Genomic DNA, 22,267 nt, shown 5'->3' on the forward strand with positions numbered 1-22,267 from the left:
TTTATTTCCTTAAACAAACCCCTCACATTAAATGTTTATGTTATATTTTACATAACATATAAACATAAACATATTTCTCTAACAAAATATGAGATAATGTTGCAGAAATTTAACATAATTGACTGATTTTTCTGTTTTAACAAAATTCAACTCACGCACACATTTAGACCAATCAATACCTGGATTACAGCATCAACAGGAGGAAGCGCAGGTTCGGAGCCTGAAGGCACATGGTCTACACTGCCACTGCCACTTGAAATACTGTCAATATCTACATTTGGTAACACCTAGGACAGAACAAATAACCAGTCTGAAAAACTATGTATTAGCTCAGCTGCTATTGTTGAACTTTTTATATTCTTCCACTTTTTTGTATTATCTTCCTCTTGTTATTAAGTCACAAAAAACAAAACCAACAACCTAGCCCCAGAAATATTATCCTTTTTTGTCATGCTACCTGATTTCTCCTGTCCTCTAATTCCCTGATACTACGTCTTGCACGTGATGACAGGTAAATATAAATATTCACATAGCACATGTGTTTGACGTGCAATTTATTTCAGTTGGTCTACAAGCCACTGTGTAAGGATGGTTGTTGGCTTCATATCGTCATATATCTGGTATGGTAAAATAAAGGGATAATTCTATTACAATATATCTTGTAATAAAGGCATGTCCATTACAGCATCAAAACTTTTTTTGAAGAACAAAAATTTAAATACTTGCTTAATTCTTCGGGGGGAAAAAAATTAAAAAAAATCACCATACCCATTTAAGAACTGGGTCAATTAACAGGAAAAAGGTATGAGAGTGGAATCCAGTGACACAGTGAGAGGACAAAAGCCATACTCTGCCTGTGTTTAGCTTTTATTCTATGAATCATTTGTATCTGAAAGGTGCAGATAGGCATGTACATATTCTCTATAATTTGAATCCAAGATACTCAATGTGTAAGAAACATTAACTTCCTTGACAACAGACTCATGTGAAAATAAGAAAAGACTAGATAAAGACTTCAATGGTTGATTAATCAGGAGTGAAATTATTGGGTTCAATGTCATGCTTGAGAAAGAAGTCTTACAGGTCAAACCACCCTTCCAAGAAAATTGTCATTTATTTTAATACTTTTTATACAAAGTTTATTCTGGCTTGAAAGTCTCATTAAAAAAAAAAAATAAAGTGAAATATTACATGACATAGAACTATTTTACAAACACATAGTTGACTTACAAAAGAAACAGTTATTCTATTTTGGTTAAATCATTGTTAAGATGTGACAACTTGTTGGACCATTCTACACATTTCTATTGCTTACAGAAAAATCAGCCACTGAGGTCGAAGTAAGTTACTGGTGGATGAGACTGTCTTTATTTAGCATTCATTTGTTAAAATAAACAAATAACCATCATTCTTGATACATACCTGCACAGACAACTGAGGTGGATCCTTTTTCTCTGATCTCATCTCTATCACAGCTATGTTTGGTTTTTTTATCTCAACTGGAGGCTTTGGTGGTGCTTGAGGAAGAGATGTCGTGATTGTAACAGGATGGGGTTTACCTATAACTACTCCAGCAGGCTGCAGGGAGATGTCACTAATTTGGGTTTGACCTAAGAAAAGTGTTAAAAAATATTTATATATATAAATAAAAATCTTTAAAACAAATTTGTAAATTAATAAACTAAGTAAAATTAAATTGTATCAGTGTTTTACATGAAACAGACTAAGATCTCATGCACTGTTACAGAACAAGTCTGTATTTTACCCACTACAACTGACTAAAGCACTATGCTTCACCAAGTAAATTTAAGACTTTCTGAGCGAAAACTGTAAACTTGCCACAGCCATTTTTTGCAACTATTCAGTTTACTTGACTAGGGTGACACCTATTGCTGAAAATAAGAATAACTACACCGTTTTTGTCAGTCAAAAATTACGTACCATGCTCCTCCTCCCCTCACATTTTCTTAACTATATTCAAAATACTATTACACTTAGGTTAGTATCCATCAAATTTTGATTTGAGACTTCCTTACTTTTTATTTAATAAATATCATATTTAAATGCTAACATAATAGTAACCTTTCCTGAAACAAGGCCTGTATAGAGGTTCTACTGGAAGTCCAAAAATACTGAAGCCATGAAAATGAATTAGTGTGTTTGGCAGAATCCTGCTGAAATTGTTGGGCTGAAGTCATCGTTGATGTTGAATTCAAGCCCTAATGGTTAGTTCTTACTTACACAGATACCAAACTTGAAGCCAGAACATGAGCCCTAGAAATGGAAAGCATACCAAAGAAGGTATGTACAGCTATACAAATAATATACACCTCAGCCAGGGTGCAGCCAGATAGCCAGCATGAAGAATTAAAAGAACCAGCACATTTCAAATGTTCTCCCACAAACATTTCCCAAAAGAAAGGCAGATGTAAATCTCACGGACCAGGGCAAATCACTGACTTGAGAAGATGGAAGTTGCATTTCCACAAAACAGCACATATTAACCTACACACATCCCTTTTACAGGTTATTTGCTCTTACCCAGTGGAATAGCCATAGGTATTAGGTGACCTTCAAGTGGACCGCAGCCAGCTGGTACATCTTTATTTGGACTAAAAAGATATTGATTTTCTTGAGAAAGAGCATATAAAGGATGCTGGCTTTTGGGACTGGTTACTACCTTCTGTGCATGAGAACAAGTCTGTGTTCTTGCTGACTTTACCTTTGTACCTGAAACAAGAGCCAGGTAAATTGCACAGATCAATGCATGTCCAAACACAGTAACACCACACACTACTAAAATAACCCTTCAACTGAAACAGCTACAAATTTTTGCTGTGGAATATGGAGGGAATGAGGGTGCAAGACTGGAAGGGCAGAATCTAATGGTGCTATGTCAAGTATCTTAGTATTGGCATTAGTAAATGAGTTAAAGTTATAATTTTTGAGTAGCTGAATCTGTATTATATATATATATATAAATATATATAAAATATCTTAGACCTCTGTTGTTACTAATCATCACCCTTCATATATAAATGACCGGTTAACATGTCAATAAACACTCTTTTTAGCTTTGTTCGTATTACTAATTAATTGAATAATAAAAGTCAACATTTAGGGATAGTAAAGATTGATAACTTGACTTTTAAGAATACAGACACAGAAGTAAGCCAATCCACTCAAAAGAGTGGCCTTTTAGTGCACACAGATTGTGGGTTATAAGCGTACAAACAAGAACAGCAAGTCATAACTCTTCAATCAGAAAATGCAGATCAGAAAGAAGTGTCTGAAAAAGGCGTTAAGGTCATGTTGGATAAACAAAGCAATGAGAAAACAGAATACAGTGTTGTGGTGAAGTGGATAAACGTAGTCCTCAGATATCTCAACAAGACAGAAGTAAGGTGGAGCAGATGACTTCCATCTATGACAACACAGCGTTCAGTTCTAACCCTGTATCTCTGTAAATATTAAAATAGATTGGGCATTAAAAGACCATTTTAATTTTTTTAGGGAAGTCAACTGGAAACTGAAGTAGCTGTAAACTGAATCCAAACACTCACTACAGATCAGGTACTAAATTTAAAGTGTCCCATTTACTTTTGAACCATAAGGTTACTTGTAGCCACAGGAAAAAGTAATTAAGGGCAGAATTTCTCATGTCTTTAAATGATGCACACATGCCTTTCTTCACGCATAGATTAGCCAGAAAAATCATTCTTTAGTCAAAGACAAATTACTGGACTCAGTAACATAAATAGATACAGTTCAGTGGCTTGTGATTTAGGAGAGGTCGTACTACATGATCTAACAGTCTCCCCTGGCCTTGAACTTTTGAGTAAAAACAGAAATTGGCAACGTATCTGTAATACCGCCAACTTGTAAAAACACGGTTCTCACAGTAAGAATGATTAAGTACTGTATACACGCAGCACCTCATTTTAATTGCTTTCAACTTTTCATTTCCCCCTGAAAAGTTTATTTGCACTGGGCAGAAACTAGACATTTAATTAAACTTAGTTTTAAAAACCTGGTGTTTACATATATTTATTAGTTCGAATTATGTAAGAAAACAACTCCAGCTTTTTTTTTTCCCTCTAAGAAATTCACTTGCTCATTAAAGTGTGAATAGCTGGATTTTTTTCCTAACTTCCCAGAAGAAACCAAGCACTACAGCACTAGTCACTACAGTTTATTTGCAAAGAAAATGGTTGAGAAAGTTATAAAATGACTGAAAAGAGGCTCTCCAGATGGCCATTTCAGTCTTAAATAAACATCCTTATTCTAGCAGTAATTTCTAGCAGTAATTTAACACAAGCTCAGTGGACTGCTCTAACAAAAAAGAGTCATTTAATAAGTCTGGATTTTCCAACCAATCAAGCTCAAGGCCAACTACTTGCAATAATTTTAAAGCCTTTTATCACCTGGTACATCAAGGCCAGGAAGGGAATATCTGGGTGCAATTCCATGAAGGCAAAAACTAACCATGTCTAATACATGCAAGATTTTTTAAAGAGCCTCATGCTTTAAAGTGCTTACTCAATTTTGTTTCATTTTATTTACACTTTTATTATAGAGGAGTAGGGATCTGTTTCTAATTTTATTAGTTATACTTTCCTGCTGTAACTGCCTCTTTCAGAATAGCAGTCCACAAAAACATCCAACAACTTTTTCATCATGAGACTCATGTAGAACACTGAAGCATTACTTTTCCATTTTATTAGCGAGATGCAGGAGAGCACAAAAGTTAAGCAACCTGACCAACTGTCATATAAAAGTCAAAGTCAAGTAATGCCAGTATCAAAACAAAGGCTGTCCTCAGTCTAAAGCCGTCAAAGTTAGAAAACTTGGAAATAGGTTAAATATTCATAGGAGCACTATTGTTGTAAATGACACGCCAAAGAAATTCCATCTTCTTCCTTTCTTCCCTTAGATAAGGATACAAGGGTGCCTTATTTTGTTTCTTGACAGCAAATAAAATAACTGCAATTTTCTGTAACTGCAATCTGACGTGAAATGGAGAAATGATTTTTATGATGGCTTTATTATTGCAAACACACATGTGGCTGCACTGCTGTAGTATGACTTAATGACTTGGAACAGTATTAACTTTGGGTAAAGGCTATCCAGAGTTCATTCTGTTTTCAAGCAAATACCTTTTAAACTGTATTTGCCACATTCAGGAGACCTGGAAGATTAAATTCAGCATGGATCCAGTACCTAGTTTTCTCTTTCATTTACTATTTGCCTCCAACAGAAAACAAGCTAAAGCACAGGAGCAGCTTATTACAACTGCATGCAATTTGCACCTTTAAATTTCATCGCCACTACCAAATTAAACATGCCAGCAGTAGAACATCCGTAGTGTCAAAAGATCAAATGAACTACTTCTTAGGATAATTGGATTTATGTGGGGGTGTGGGCAGGGACGTGGGGACAACACCCAACAGACTCGTCCTGTCTCTTCACGAGGTATTGTTTCTGAAAGGATAAAATTGGGCTCCCTGGAAAGGTTGTGACCTCCAAAAGACAAGAACCCTATAAATCAAGATGAAAAATGTCATTCAGGACTCAGCAAAAGTAGAACTGCTGATTCAATATTTTTAAAGGAGTGTCTGTTCTCAGTCCAAATCTTTGAGGTCACTGTAGTGTAGCATTAACTATGAGGTTCTTAAGTGCTTACTAACACACATTTCATTCAAAAAATTATGTACAGAATAAACTAAATTACAGGTGTGCAGCACTGCCAATAGAGTCAAAAAGAGTGATATATCATACTGATCCTTCAAATGAGCACCCTGTCATTTCTAAAAACAAGGCAGGTTGTTTTCACATACCAAGTTTTCACCAGTTAAAAATAAATTCAGTTTTCAGAAGTCTTTTTGATCTTTACCAAGACTACACAACATGTTTTCAAGGGAGTTTTGAGAACTGCAAATACTTCCTACCAGTAACACTTTTTCCTCATGGATCACAACTGAGTTATAGAGCAGTCATAAGAAAAGTGCCAGGAAATCACCTAACGACTACACTATGCTTAACAATAGATTCTTGTACTATTCTGAGGATTTGACACTATGGATGTACACCATAACTGAAAAAAATAATAGCAGTATTAGTCTCCAAGGACATAAATTCAATGTTTTATACCATACATTTTTATGGCCTAAAAACATGGTCTCGTTAAGTGGCTGCCTTTGTCATATTAATGTCTTATTTCATACAGAATATAATATTTTGACAGTTATAATGAAAACACTATTTTAAAAAAGAAGTGACAGTTAAGACTGCATCAAGTGTATTTTTCCTGCATGAGTGCCATCAGCACAAGAACAAGAACTGAATAGGAAAGCTAACAAATCCTCCACATTTTTTCCACTGATGCTCACCCTATAATCTTGATTGTGCCCACCACCACTTTAACTGCCTCTTAAACTTAATACAGTATTTCCCTTGATGATGATCCTTTATCATGTAATTTGCTCGCTCTCTGATGCGGAGAGAAGAAACTAAAAGTCCTTGTTTGTTGTCGTTTTTTTTCCTTCTGCACTCCACTGTTGTTTTCTTTGCTGAGATTTTCTAGTCCTCACTGTTTTGTTGGTATCTTGCAATCTTCTTTACCTCCTAACAATGTGTTAGGATTGCAATCTTTTTTACCTCCTAACAACTTTCAATTAAAGAAACTAGTATCTTGACTACACTCTTTTCTGTACAGATATAGAGAAGAAGAGCAGTCACCCTCCATTGCTTCAGTCATAATGAAAATAACAGTACAACCACTTCGGAAAATTCTTTGATTAAGTTTCATCCTTCGTAACAAGCATTCTAGTTATTAACAGTAACAGTAGTAATGACCTCTAAGTCTCCCCTTAATCCTACACATTAGTTTTTCTGATGGATCTATTATAGATTAATCTTAATCACCATAGTAAGAAACAGTAGGTTTTGAAAAGATAACTGGAAAATAAAACAGATCCCATTAAAACAGACAAATCTAAGATGTACAATTTCAAACTGTTAATGATTTGTAAAAGACTCAACAAAAAACACTGAGAAAATTCCATAAAGGTATCAATTGTGAGAAGATTCAGAGCAAAAGGCCTCTGAAACAAAGAAAAATAGGAACTTATATTCTGAACATCTGCTTCAGATACAATCCTACACTTTCCATACCTCCAACATAAATACCTAGGCAAACACTGAATTTGTTTTCCTACTTCACTCTACTCTACTATTGCTTCCTTTGCTTTGATTTTCTAGTCCTCACTGTTTTGTTGGTATCTTGCAAGGTTTTGTTTTTTTTTTACCTCCTAACAGTGTGTAAAACAACTTTCAATAAAGAAAACTAGTATTCTTAAAAACATTAATTTTAAAAACCGAAATAAAGACTATTTTTAATGAATGGATGAATTTTACCAGAGTACGCATTCAATTCTACTAACTCAAGATGAAGTTTATCTACACTTACCTGTGCCAGATACAATTTCATTTCTTTTAACATTCCTAATAGGTTTGAAAATTAGAATCTTCTGATCTTAACACTTTGTACATAACTAATGAATAAAATTCATTATCAACTAATAACCTTCATCAATTAAATAACAAGTTAGTACAAAAAAAAGTTATACTCTGCATTTAAATCTGACTTGAGTAACAAAAGAGTTATTGCTATTTAGTGAACTGAACCAATGCTTCCGATTAACGTCTTTCAATTTTTACAGGTTAATAGATGTCATCTTCATTCCAATGAATTTCAATTTTCATTTCTCAATTCACATATTAGATGTGGGAACAGCAGTATCAGGCTTCTTTAATCTTCCAAATCTCAGAAGTTTTCTTAACTCTGAATAAGTTAAGTCAATTAAATGACATGACTGGATAAACCTTACACAAGGAATACACATCCCTCACTAACCTTTATCAAAAGCTGGGTTAGTCTTTCAACACACTCAACTTCCAGGCACTCTTGTAATTACTTTCTATTCCTTTCAGCAATTCAGTTTAAGACTTGTGCAATAATAAATATATTTCTAAACTTAACAGTAGTGTAAGTATGAACTGGACAATCCAAAATAAGTGAGGTACAAGGCAAACAAATCTGAAGACCTGCTGTTATTGTTCAGTTTTGAAAGGAGTATCTTACAACCCTCCTGCAATTACTTAAGCATTAAATTGAAGAGCAGGGAAACACAAGGAACGAGCAGGTAAACACAAGGAATACAAGGAATTCCTAATAGAAAAAAAAGGGAAGGAACACGTTCACATTTGGGAATTACTTACCTCTAACACACTCTATCACTTTAGGTCTTTGAATTTTAGATTTGGGAGAGGGAGAGTTGAATCTCAGATATGGTGCTTTTTTAAGTGTGCTACGATGGCCTTGGTAAACTGGTTTTCCATAAACTTGGCTGAGATACTCTTCATTTTGTACCAGTGCACTTCCACCAACAGGTCCCTATCACACACACACACAAAAAAAAAGTTTACAGTTCTTAACGTATGAAAATTTGAAAACAACAGTAGTGTTACAAAAAGCCTACGGATTAAAACAAAAGTAAGAAGCTTTGCAAGAAGACATTGCATGCACACATTAAAACTTCTGCATACAGAACACGAACAGCCAGATGCAATAGCAGGTTCTGGATAATCCAAATTTGTAACATAACAATGAATTCTACATTGTTATGCAAAGACAATTCTGACAAGAAAAAACACCGGACAGGACCATCATTTTCATTTAAAATTACTAGTCACACAAACGCTTTTCTTCACACAAATCCTACAATCTAAAGCAAAGCAGTCATTACCAAAAAGGAAACAATTACTTGGGAACTCACATCTGCCCTTTTTTCCTTCCCCTGCAAACTTTCAGAAGAAAAGTAAGTTCTAAAACTCTGTTTGCTCATCTTATCTTCTGCTTGCTTCTGCAACGGCTTAGCTACAGATAAAAGCTTCTTTGTTGAGCATCCTTGAATTTTCTGAGGTTTTGATTTACTTTCTTTATTGGTCTTCATAGCCTTCATGTTCGGGGCTCTCCTGATCCATGGGACCTTTTGATCATATTTCACTTGCTCCATATCATTTCTTACCATTTCAGCCTAAAGATAAAACAAACATAGCAAAAGGAGATTTTATCTTCAAGGCTATCAGAAGAGTTTGTGGATAACTTTGAAGATCTAAGAAATGGCCGGTGTTTTTTTATGTTAGCGAGCAACTGTGACCAAGTGATTTTCATTAAGCAATTAATGTTTTAGAATAGAGGCAAATATTATGTTATAGCAAACTACATGCTAGTAATAATAAGCAGTTTTCTCATGTTTTTAAGTTGTGAATGAATCATGCTTAATTGTCAACATGAAAGAGCAATGTGAGATGAAAAAGCATAACGCAAGGAACCTGAACTCATTTTTTCCCCAGCCATACCTGGATTTCTGCACTGATTGCCTTAATCCACTCATCCACGGTCTTTCTGATACGAATCTCCTCCGATATATCTCTGAAATAGAAGGAAATATTTTAGGACAATGCTTCTTAAATTGCATTGATCCATTCCTGGGAATGCAGCAGCCTTTTCTACGAAACATGACAGAAACAAAAAACCAGAACACAGACAAAGTAAGATTATGCATGTCTACAGTCTCCAAAAGACACTGAGCATGCTTTACCTGAACTTCCTAAACCTAAATCTGGTCTTACATAATGCCACCTACAAAAACCGTCCTGTTGATACGTGCTAACATTATTACAAAGACCTCTGAACAAGTGGCATCACGTGTCAGTTCCTATTTCGATCAGAAGTTGGTAAAACAGGACTACAAAAACATTCCTACTCAAAAGATAAAAAGCAGATGACAAAGATTATCACTTCCTCTAAAAGATAATTATAGCACATATCACGTCTGGAAGATCTTTACATGAAGAGTTACCTTGCTCAATATTTCAGTTGGAAAACTATGATTGATTGAAGTAGGTGTATTTAACACAATTGACTAACAGTTGACAAGCAAAAGTTCAAAAACCAAAAGATCTGCTGCGTGATGACTAATTCTTTAACATTTACAGGCTTACGGAGCCTCTTCAGCTCTGAATGATGACGTTACTCTTTTGTCTTCCTATTACTGCAAATTTGTCTACAAAAAGCTAAGTGAATTTTTTAGTCCCTGCTACCAATAGCTGAACAGTTTGTCCAGTTGTTAGTGTGAGAATTCAGCTTCAAGTTCTGGAGCACAGAACATCCAAAGAAGTAACAGGTACCTATCAAAAAACTTCAATTCACATCACAAGGTTCAAAAAACATTTCAAGTTCAAAAGTATCACATCGTGACTTCTAAGAAGAGTCAATCAATAAATACTTTTTTTTTCCCCCAGGGAACTGCACTAGTTCTTCAATATATGGAATTCAAAAATTTGTAAGAGAGGTAATGAAAGGTGAGCACGTGGAATGAATAGACACACAAAGCACTGAATAATAGGGTCTAACCTGTTCGTTGTCAATGCATTAATAAACGTATACATGGCATCCCCATCTTTTGCACGAATAATGGCTTCCAAATTTTCTTCAAGAACTTTTTTACTGCTTTGAACTCCTCTCAAAATCCTTTTAGCTTCCCTCAGTAGAGATTTTGGTGCTTTAACATTTTGAAGGATGGATGGTTTAATGAGCTGATGATCTTCAGGAACATCTGATGCAATAGCAGGGTTTTTTGACTGAAATTGAAACAGAACCACTACCTTTTAATCAGATCTTTTAATTCAGTTTGCTACACCCTGATCAGAATTTCTGTTCAAGTCCCAGCAGATGAGAGACTGTCCACATGTACTATCAGCAGCTTCAATTACTCAAGAACTTTCAGTAGATTGCAAATACACTTAAAAGTCAAGAGGGACGAGAACTAAAAGGACTCAGATGCTAATCTATAACGTACCAACTTAGAGAAACAACGTAAAGCTAGTAAGTATGTGAAAAAATGGCACTTGGGTATATGCAGGAGGTACTACATGCAACTCTGTCCATGTAACAGTAAAGTATAATTAAAAACATAGTAAAAACCAAAGTCCACTAAATACATGCACTCATTTGGCAACACCGTCCCAAGAAACACCAGGCAAAATATGTGAGTTTTAACAGCAAAGCACCACATCTCAACATTCACCATGATCCCCTCTCCCTTTTGCTGTCTTTTCATTTTCCTAAGAAACAATGAAGCAACTATCAGCTTTTTACTTACGTACTCTTATGAATTTCACCTAAGAAATACAGATACACGTTCAAATTAAAATGATGTAGACTTGCCAATTAGACCCAGAGAATGAAATGGCAATTAAATTAGCATTCCACACCATGCCTGTTCAAGGAGGAAACTTTCTGACTTCTGCATCATTCCCTCAAGACAGTTCATTAAGACTGAATAAGACAAGACAATGAACAAGTTACATCTTACTTTGAGTAACGTAATCTGTACATATAAGCAACTTTTTTTTTCAAAAAAAAAAATAGATATGCAATAGTTACCATAGTGTTATCTTATTGCAAGCCTATTCAAAACAGTTTCAGTACTATACTCTTAAAAAAAGTAAATTCAAAGTATACCTTAATAAGATCATTCATGTCTGATTTCCATAAATCTGCTTCCTAAAAAGACAGAAGAGATCTTGAAATGTACACAAAAGACAGAGCTGTCAAGGTAAAATCTAGAGTGGATATTCGATCAATTTCAATGGGCACAATGAATTTCTTGTGAACACCTACACCTCACAAAACACTTCTTTTGGGTTAGAGCACCACCTTCTGTTCCATCTCCACCGATCTCAGTTACCTCAGACCTTCCACTTGCTCATGGTAAGCTAGTGGTCATTCATCCCAAGCATTTATTCTCTAACTCTACAGAACTCAAGCAATGATAAGAAGTCATTAGCTAAGTACCTAGTCGACTCAACCCCACATTTGTTGAAGTCATCTTTGTCTTCCTAGTGACTTTTTCTTCTTCAATAAAGAAAAAATTTGAAACCATTTACTTCTGCAATTTCTTACCCACCTTTGCTTCTCCTGTCTCACCCTGTTGTGTTGTCCATCCCAGGGTGTTATTCAATGTAAGTTTTTAGCAATAGTGGTATGCAAATATTTGTGATGTAAAAGGGGCACGTGACATATGCTCTCTTACTAATACGAAAAGTTAAAAATGCCATCCACTAACACATTACGAAAATCTGTGAAATGGGGTATCAAATGTATCAGCTATACTGTACAATACAATGAGATTAAGCTATGTTTTCTGAATATACAGCAACACTTTACAAAGAAATGGCAAAATGAGAAAGGAATTAGCTTAAATCATCCCTAGTGCTAAAGTGCACGAGTGCATTGAGCTTTCCCTAATGGAACTATTACATCAGCTCTGTAGTTCCAACATCACGGGAAGAGTGCCAGCAGAAAACAAGCACTGAAAATATGCAAATATCTTCCAATAAAATGAATAAATATTTTTTTATTTTTCACTGTCTTATATATGGTAGAATGGAAGTAAGACTCTCTACAGTCTAGGCTATTGCACACCCATTGCAACACCATTACCCAGGCTCAAATCCCTTCCACATTAAAAAAAAAAAAAAAAAAATAAAACCACTATTTCATGCCATTGTGAACAAATGTACAAATGTTAGTCTTGTAAGTTTTTCTCAGCATTTTTTTATTCCCCTTATTCAAACTCTGGGACTTTCTAACACTATGTATTTTACCTGTACAATGTTGTGCATTTGTTTTCTTAACTGGCCAAGATCTTCAAGTAAATCATCTGCTTTTTTCACCGTTTTCTCAATTGAACTGCAATTTTGGAAGGGGCTTTCAAAAGCAGGGCATGAGTCTACATGCAAAGCAGTAGGCCTGATGGAAGAAATACTTGTTACTGTAAGTTTCATGGCTCCTCACATGGCCCAAAAAAGTAGCTGACTGACACTGCGCATGCACTTACCAAACCTTTATGCAAAACAGAATTTGCTTTTTTATCTGAGGTTACAGACAGGTTATTGAGATCTCTGTTTATTGCTTAATACCTTGAGCTGTATGCTTGCATTTTGAACAGTGAAACTACATTTAAAATTCAGATCTAGCAGAGCAGCATTTTAAGTTTGAAAACCTGTCCATCTGAAAAAAAAAAAATCATACTTTTGTTCATACTATCATAAGACAGTACATCTTTAGGCATTTTTCATTATATTACTGAAATTATGATATCCAATTATTGCCTGGGGAAAAACGTGTTTCAGACTAGATAGCTAAGAAAATGTCTTTGACCTATTCTAAACCTTAGAAACTGATGCTGCTCCTTCCCAACAAAATGTTCTCATATAGCTCCAATAAGTACATAGCTTAGAGTCTCACTGACAAGAGAATTCCATTTTAACACAGTGCCTGCATAGCTGGCTTCCTGACACTACTGCCCAAGCCACTGGGATAGAAGTAATATGTTCAGAAGGCAGAAAAGCACTCCGAGTGATACCCCCTCACCTCTGAAAATGGCGTTACAACCTGACCCACCAACTAGCCTACATCTGCCCTCAGTACGACAGAAATGCAAAAGCACCACAGAAATAGTTGGGCTCCAGTGTTTTACTTCAAGCACAGCTTTATCAGACTCAAGAACCACTCCAGTGATTCAATTACACCATCAATCTCATTAAAATTAACAAAAAACAATGTTCCTCAATTTAGGGTTGTTGCATTTATTTACCTGTCTATCCTGGAATGCCAGCTCGTTTGATTATTGTTTAACGTTGCCTTCTCAGAAGAATCCCTTTGTCTCACTAGAGTTTCTTGAGGATTCAGAATATGCTCAAGAAGTCTCCCTCCACCTACAGCAGAACAGAAGAAACAGTTACGTGTACTGTTAAGTTTGTTCAATACATATAATACTTTATTTTCATAGAATCGCAGAATAGTTTGGATTGGAAAGGACCTTAAACATCATCTAATTCCAGCCCCACCATGGGCAGGGACACCTTCCACTAGATCAGGTTGTTCAAAGCTCCAACCGACCTGGCCTTGAGCACTTCCAGGGACGGGGCAGTCACAACTTCTCAGGGCGGCCTGTTCCACCATCTCATCACTTTCATAGTACAGAACTTCTTCCTTATATCTAACCTAAATCTCCCCTTTTTTAGTTTAAAACCATTACCTCTTGTCCTATCACTCCACTCCCTGACAGAGTCCCTCCCCAGCTTTCCTGTAGGTCCCCTTTAGTTACTGGAAGGACACTCTAAGGTCTTCCCTTCTCTTCTGCAAATTGAACAACCCAACTCCCTCAGCCTTGGTAGGAGAGGTGCTCCAGCCCTTTGATCAACTTTGTGGCCTTCTTTCCTTTCCAAATACTGCATTATTCTGTAACACCCAACAAGGACAGTAAAAATAATGTTGCCTTTTTTTTTTTTTTTAATAAATGCTTACTTTAGATATGACAAGTCACATGAAAACATTCACACTGATCTATCTTACTGTGATTGCTTTCTATTAGCAGCGTCAAAAAACAGATGAATGAAACCATGACAAGCAATTAACTGAGTCACAGAGGAACATTTTGTCCATAGGGTCACAGATTTGTTCTTCTTCCTTCACCTGGCTTCATTTATTCTTGGCCCAGAGAACAAAGTGACAGCATTGAAAAAAAGAGAGACAGAAGCAGACATCTAAGAAAAATCTGATGAAGACACCAACCGGCATTTTGTCCGTGATGCTACAAGTACAATGCCTGGATCTTTTAAATGGTCTTCTTCTGTCTTAGATCCTCAAGCAATTCTCCTAAACACCAACTAAAAAAGGTGCTTTACTTTTTGATGAAATGTTCAAAACCAAGTTTCACACCATTAAATTGATCTCAAGTAGTAAAAGAAAATGACTCATTTTGCTTTGCACATACTATTTTAATTGCTGTAACCCAGAGACCCTGTGGATACATTTGTGTGAAAAAAGTAAATTCAGCCAGTGATAACAAAGTTATTGAGTAGCTTTCCCATTTTACATTATTTTGTATCATCTTCTTTAAACCTGACAACGAGTAGTTATTGTCTTTAACTTCTGAAGTCACAATATATTTCAGTGACAAATTCTGTCTAAAGCGATAGGATAGCATGGTACTGTCATTAAATCTTTAGGTGGTTACGAGTAGCTGACATTTCCAACATGAACCTTTCCCAAACGCACTTTCCAATATTCTGAGTGTAAGTATCTACATACTAGCAACACAACACCTCAGAAGAGGGAGGAACACACAGAATAAATCCCAGATCATACTGCTCATGCTAGTGGAAGACAGGAGTAACTTACTCACCATACCTTCATGTGTGGATTTGGGAACATTTTCCTTTTCTGTTATAGGGTTTTCTTTCCTTGAAATTTTCACATTTTTTGATACAGGTTCCGGAACATAACTCCGAGGAACTGGTGTCTTTAGAGGAGATTTTTGTGTATGAATTCCACTACTCTGGAAGTGACTTGAATAGGCTTCAGAGGGGGGAAAAATATATATAGTTATTTAAATATGTTAAGAATTCTCTTAATATGAAAACAAATTTGGAGAAAAAAATGCATGCCAACATTAAGAAATTTTCACAGAAATGTGAAATATTACAGAACTAGATAAAAAAGTAAACAGGAAGAAAATGTCATATTTCCAAGTACTACTATAAAAGGATCAAAACAAGCAAAAAACAACAAAAAAACACTAACTAATACTATGAGCTAGCTCAATACAAGCTTTCACACAGTTTGTCAGTAAAAATATTTTGTGTAAATCTAGGCCTCACAAATGAAATCAAACTGGTGCAGACTACACAGTTAGAAAGTACCAAACTCTCACTTTCATTTAAACTGGAACATTTTCAGAATAAGTGTTTTATGATATACAGTATATTATGTCATAAAACCAATTATACAGAAGAAATGTTTACTACTCACTGCTACTGCAGTGTGTAATCCAATACTAACTGAAACAAAATCAATGCAGAACTAACACTGAAATTAAGATCTTAAGAATTTGTCTTCACCTGGGACAGGTGGACCTCTGGTAGAAAATAAATTCTTCTGACATGAAGACATATCATTGTTAGTAAGCAATTGCTGTTCTGCCTTCTCAGGCTGTTTTGTCATGAGACTGGAAGATGGTAGGCGAATTTGCTGTAAGCCACCTACGTTGACTGCAGAGCTAATGAGATGAGACTAAAAGAGAAGAATTATAATGAATTTCTTATACACGCATTAGCTTCTCAATAAAACTTTAAACAGGAACACTTGTCATGTAATCATATTAATCAGATTTTGACATGATACTTAGAAGAGAAAAAAAAAAGCATTTACAACAGTCTCAGAACACAAACATGCTTGCACGTTACTCTTCCTTTCCAAGAAGCATGCAAGACCGTCCAAAGAAACAAACTAATTTTCCTTAGATTTTTAGTGTGACCAGCTAGTTACTAAATGAAAGTTCCCTCAATTAGCAAAGGTCTAACCAACTTCTTAGGAAAATGTTCTCGTTCCCACAATTTTTGCATTAACTTTTTGCAGACAGAAGAATTACTGGGGTTGGGAGGCGCAGGGAGAGGAAACAGCAATCTGGAACAGGTGGATTTATTGATTTTCCAGAACCAGAAATAAATCAAATCAAAATCTAAATCAAATTTTAAAAACAAATGGTTATAATATTGACACTGAGATACAAAAGAAATAAGCAAGAGTTTCTGCCATTTTACACAGATACCTGAATATTCATTTGTTGCTCCTGTAACTTTTCCAAATGCTGAATCCGTTGCTGCATTAAAGTATTCATTTGTTTTTCAAGCTCAGCAACTCTTTCATGACACTGGGGATTCTCATACTGAGTCTTCGTATTTGTTTGCCGTTCAGCAACACGCTGCAGTTGTCTGTCGGTCTCCTGTAGTTTATGAAGTAATGCTGAAACCGAGTTAACTTTTGCTTCCAAATCATTTTGAACCTAAGGAAAAATAAATAAATAAAAAAAAAAACCTTACTGTAAAAATTGTGCAAGCGTGAAGACAGCAAAACACTCTTCTCATCATCGTGGACGGATTTGCTTCCCAAAAGACATACACAAAAAAATACCAGCTGGCCATAATGTCTGGTGGATTAGCCATACTATGAAATTCTTCTAAAGGATAAATTAAATGGTCTCTGTCCATAAGCAGCCAAATCTCACTTAGTCAAATCCAAGTTAGCTCTCTCTGCTGTAATGGTAAGTCTGAAATCACTAGCACAGAAAACATCAAAGACATTCAGTTCCCTTTGGTTCTACCACCAATCACTTCAAGCTTCCTTAGAAGATCTATTATTTTAAAGAGGACAAAGAATTAATATTACCGCAAGCTACTTACTTTGAGAAGTGGAGCTGTGGTAGCAATGGCAGCAGCAGTTGCTGCTGCGATGGTTGTTGCAGAATCAGCTTCCCTGTGAGTTGGCCTGGTGTCTTGAGTAACAGTTTCCTTTCTTTCAGTGGAAGCATTTCCCAAGAGCTGTACCTTCACCTCCTTAAATACAGGAGTATTCTGAGTTCTGTAAAAATAAACAAGTTCCTATAAAAAGCATTGAAAGCAATGAGAAAGCATCAAAATGCCCTCCAAGCAAATGGTTTCCCACATTTAGCCCTGGAATCACTAAACGTATAAGCATTTCTCCTTCATTTCCTTCTCCTTGATGTCCAAGAAAAAAACAAATATTCTGATGTTTTAGTATGGCACAAGAAATTTCTTGAGGTTATGTTATGGTTTATAGTATAAAAAGCACTTCCATGTGATGACTGCAACCACAATGAAGGATGTGTTTACAGGTTGTACTTCGCGTAGTCTTCCTAAATAATTTTTGATTTTGAAGATTTCCAGCCTACGGATAAACAGCATATATTCTTATACATCTATAAAAACATCCTGTGTGAGTTTGGCACTAGATGGCTTTTCTGTCGGAATAAATCTTGCCTGGCTCTTGTATCATGAAAACATTAATTCAAGTAGTTTAAAGACATTACAAAGATACAGAAAATAAACAAGATATTTCAGTGACCTCTGAATGATAAAATAAACTGAAAACACCTTTATAGACTGAAAAATACTAACAGAGAAAAAAAAAATACTCTTTCCTTACCAGCTATACATTTGGGCAGAAACTGAGGAAGTTATGTACTGTATGGACAAAAATAGAACAGCACAACAACACGGACTTACTTTTGCTTTAATACTGCTCTCAAAGCCTCCTTCTGGCCAGTAGCATATTGAGAAATAAAAACATCATCTGTGTGGAAGGACAAAAACCATTTTGTTAGGTTAACTGACACAAAGCACCTAGTGTAGAAGTAGACACAAAGTGTTATTGAAATAACAGGTAGGCAGTAAGCTTCACATAACACAATTTTACGTGGTATCAAATGTCGTTATCACTGAAACCCATTCTGGTATGCTCTGAAAAAGACAATGACATTACCTTAACTTTGTAAAATGTGAAAGAGATTGCTATATAAATGTTAGCTTGAGCTCAGACTACCCATTCAGTAAAACCCTTCAAATTTCAACTTGAAATAAATGTAATTAAAACAGTATTTTAGAACTGTGAACAAGTATTTTCCCACAGTCATCATGAATAACAACAAAATATTTTAATAGTTATTAATCATGCTAAAAAGTTTGCAGTCTCTCCTGTATCTACTGTCTGTTGAGCAGAGGTAATAACCCAAGGTGCAGCAGGTTCGTTGTTTCATTACTGCTAATTAGCCAGCTAGAACACGTGCTGATAAGCCAGCCAGATGCTACCTCTGTAAGTCATAGAAGAGGAAACTAAAATACTGCTTCTTGGCCTTAAACAGAGGTAACAATTTCTGTTCCTTTTCTCTACCCAGACAAAGATATCCAAGAAACCAAAGGGAAATTTCCCTTATTCAAGGGAAAGGCATCGACAATGAGACTTCCTAGACAGTTAAAAATATACTCTTTATAGTGTAGGTTGCTTGCAGAAAACATGCATTTGTGGTTGCAACATTTAAAAATGTAAATTACAATTACCTTCATTTTTAGCAAAGACACCTCTGAATATCTGCAGTCAAAGTTTTCTATATTGAAGAATATCCAATTTAAAATTAAAGCTTGTTTTCCCTCTAATCAATCTTCTTATGAAAAAAGGGCTGTCGCAGTACAGCAACTTGTCTCACCTTTTGGGCTTCTGCTATCTTCTGGTAGCACTGAACGATTTTCTTGTACTGCAGCTTCTTTAGGATAATCCTTCAAAGCAAAAAGAGCAGAAAAGCACACGTCAAAGCCTGTGGTAACAGTAGCCAAAATTTTACAAGCAGGTGGAATTGTTGAATACGTAAGTATAAGCAATTCCACAGTACAGTAACACCTGGTCATGGAACAAGGTACGTTAAGGCTTACCTCTACCATAGAGCCATGTGGGCTTTGTAGTCAAGAACTCACATGACATTTTAGGAACAAAAAGTACAAACACAATTAAAAGTATGTATTCTGAGTGCAGATTTTAAAAAAAAAAAAAGGTATTTTCCTCATTTATAGCTAAAGAAGTAGTAGCGGAATTACGTATGTTCAGGCTTTGTACCTGATGTACCTAATCTCAAACAATTCGGGATTAGCCATGCTCACAGAACTAATCTCACGTGCCACTGACTGTGGAACTGAAGGGACAGAGATGAATTTCCTTGAACTGGAAACCATCATTAATCAGAGTCTCTGAGGAGTCATAAAGCCAACTTAGAAAGGTGAAAATCTCTTACTTAACTGTGTTTGATGGTGTTGCATTGTAAAACAGTACTGCACCATCCTTTTGAGAACTTTTATTCAACTTACTAAGTCTACTGAGCCATGCAGGGACCTTGCTGCAATCTTTTCACAGTGCAGACTAATTTTATCCTCAGGCATGCTCACTACTGAATGGAAGCCCTCTAGACAAGTCTCCATTGTATGGGAGATACAATAAATGAATCAAAAAAAAAATCTTTTAATTATAAGCGTTAAAGAGTTCCATATAAACTGATGTCCATTTCAACACCTATGATACGAAGAGGAAAACAAAAACAAAACAAAACAAAACAAGAAGCTTTAGGTTTTTATAACAAATATTGTGCAATGTGCAACAGCATTTTCAAAGGAGGAATTGCACTAACATTTAAAACCATACCTGGGTATTAACCATGCAACGGGTAGCAGTGCAGTAAATAAATCTCCAAATGCTTCAGAATGAAGATCTGCTAAGCTTTTACAGAAGCTACAACTTTTTGAGAAAAACACTGCTCTCTTACTCCAAGATTGCAGGAAGCAACAGTAACTTTTCTTACCATTTGTGATACAAACAGGGGCTCTGCAGCAGTTTCTACTGAAGGAAGATGTTCTGGGTGTCCTTTAGCACTCTGGACTCCTAAAATAAAAGCAACTTTACTGTAGTTACAATAATTTTGAATGCATTCTCATCGTCCCCTAACTCAAATCTCAATCTTTTCTCTGTGTCGTTGAATACCCAAATATAATGACTTTCCTAACACAAATGACCACAGTCATCAACGTGAAACTTACAAATGTTAACAGACTCTGTGAAACTGAATTATAGGCTTCTTCTACAGTACATTAAAAACTCATTGAAGAGACAGAGTATCTGAAAAATCAACAATGACTAGTGAAAAATCAAGTCTAAGGATCATAGGAACACAGAAAATTACTTGTTTAGAGAGACACTTATACGTCAACATCTTACAGAATGACACCGAGTACAGTACACGTTTTACTAATGTCAGACTAGTCTGTCTTCCTAGCACTATGAAACTAACATCTGGTGGAGCTGCTTGAGCCCTTATCCCCCAAAGCCTAAACAAACAAACAAAAACCCAACAACAACAACAAAATCCTTTCTGAACTCTAAAGACTGTAATTGACTTAAAAAAAAAAAAAAGAAACAAAAAGAATAGTCTAGCTGGCTAGATCCAGCAGCACCGTATACGTCAGTTTTGAATTTGAGGAGTACAAGGTACATCATTACAGCTTCTTATATGCTGGGAATGTGACATCTTAACTATAAAATTTGTAACAAAGAAAAGGTAAAAAGATGATTTTATTAAAAAAAGAAAAAAAGAGAAATTTGAATGCTTTAGTTAATACTAGCACAAATAGTTTTAAAAAGTTACAGATGAGGACGTAATTCATTTTTTGATTTTGTTTACCTCATCTACACAAGACTCATTGGTACAGACACTTGATCAGTATATGTAGTTTGTGCCAAGGTGGTAGGGTTGAATTGGGTTAAGTTGTTGAGCTGGATTAAGTTTCGTCTTTAGGTCCCTGCACACACACACTGTTTTACCCTCTGATGCTGCCTAACACCTTTCCTGCCTAAGGCATTTGCGAAATGTGATGGTCTGATTACAGTCATGATTTTTCTGATTAGATAGCTTCATCTCTACAGACTCTGAATGCAGGGTCAGGACTGGAGCTCAGTTCACGGAGCTCTGACCCTGCAGGAGTCCCCTTCCACAGGGGAAACACGGTTATAGTTACAAAAGTTTGAGAAAACAAACACCACCTTTGAAAAAGTGCTGCAGAAATCACAGAACCATTTAGGTTGGAGGAGACCTCTGAGATCACTTAGTCCAACCTCTATACGCTGATGTCGACAGGACTAGAAGACGAAATGACTTCCTAAATTATAAAGAGCCATCTAACTGGAACCAATGCAGTAGGATTCTGTCATAAAGCTAACCCGAGCGTCCCTACCGCAGCCGTACCTCGTGCGGCGCTGCCGGCCACGGCACCAGCTGGCCGGCCGCACGGAGCCCTGCCGGGCAGCGAGGCCGGGGCAGCAGCCGCCGTTCCGCCTCTCCCCAAAGCCGCGCGGGCCCCGGGGCCGGCAGAAGCCACTCCGCGAAGCTTCTTCACAGCAACCGTCACTGCTTTAGGGCGGCCGCCGGCCCCCAGGGGCTGCTCCCGGTGGACGCTGGTGGAGCGGACGAGCACGTCGCCGGCCGTGAGGCTGCCCGAGGAGCCCTGGCTGACGCTGGAGTCGCTTTCCCCGTCCATGAGGCTCCCGCAGCGCGGCTCTCGGCGCTTTACGCCTAGAAATAGAGGCTAAAAGCGGGTTCGGGCACAACCCGCGGCCCTCAGGGCACGGCCGGGCCTAGGCCGCAGCCCGCACCCGGTCACCATGGCAACAGCGCCCGGTGCAGCCCGTAATGGCGCCCCACTTCCGGGAGGAGGACACATTAAGGCGCTGCACCGCGCT

At 36.6% G+C, this 22,267-nt stretch overlaps 1 protein-coding gene across 8 annotated transcripts in view; it reads right to left on the reverse strand.

Moving 5' to 3' along the window:
- Positions 1-22,204, reverse strand: part of KIAA0586 (KIAA0586 ortholog) — a 70,349-nt gene extending 48,145 nt beyond the window's left edge. For all 8 annotated transcript variants that reach the window (XR_010832034.1, XR_010832035.1, XM_066998498.1 and 5 more), the window contains exons 1-18: positions 21,774-22,204; positions 20,337-20,416; positions 19,197-19,266; positions 18,220-18,286; positions 17,377-17,554; positions 16,746-16,979; positions 16,036-16,207; positions 15,326-15,493; positions 13,728-13,848; positions 12,736-12,880; positions 11,591-11,632; positions 10,481-10,707; positions 9,424-9,496; positions 8,838-9,098; positions 8,281-8,455; positions 2,542-2,730; positions 1,423-1,610; positions 180-287 (exon numbers count right to left, since the gene is read on the reverse strand). Coding sequence is in view for 6 of the 8 variants with exons in the window: in XM_066998498.1 (XP_066854599.1) it covers positions 180-287; positions 1,423-1,610; positions 2,542-2,730; positions 8,281-8,455; positions 8,838-9,098; positions 9,424-9,496; positions 10,481-10,707; positions 11,591-11,632; positions 12,736-12,880; positions 13,728-13,848; positions 15,326-15,493; positions 16,036-16,207; positions 16,746-16,979; positions 17,377-17,554; positions 18,220-18,286; positions 19,197-19,266; positions 20,337-20,416; positions 21,774-22,065 (2,790 nt within the window). In the remaining 2 variants the exon portion in view is untranslated. The remainder of the gene's footprint in view (positions 1-179; positions 288-1,422; positions 1,611-2,541; positions 2,731-8,280; positions 8,456-8,837; positions 9,099-9,423; positions 9,497-10,480; positions 10,708-11,590; positions 11,633-12,735; positions 12,881-13,727; positions 13,849-15,325; positions 15,494-16,035; positions 16,208-16,745; positions 16,980-17,376; positions 17,555-18,219; positions 18,287-19,196; positions 19,267-20,336; positions 20,417-21,773) is intronic.
- Positions 22,205-22,267: the final 63 nt, after the last annotated feature.

This window comes from Anser cygnoides, chromosome 5, assembly GCF_040182565.1.
Source record: "Anser cygnoides isolate HZ-2024a breed goose chromosome 5, Taihu_goose_T2T_genome, whole genome shotgun sequence".
In the NCBI taxonomy this organism is placed as follows: Eukaryota; Metazoa; Chordata; class Aves; order Anseriformes; family Anatidae; genus Anser; species Anser cygnoides.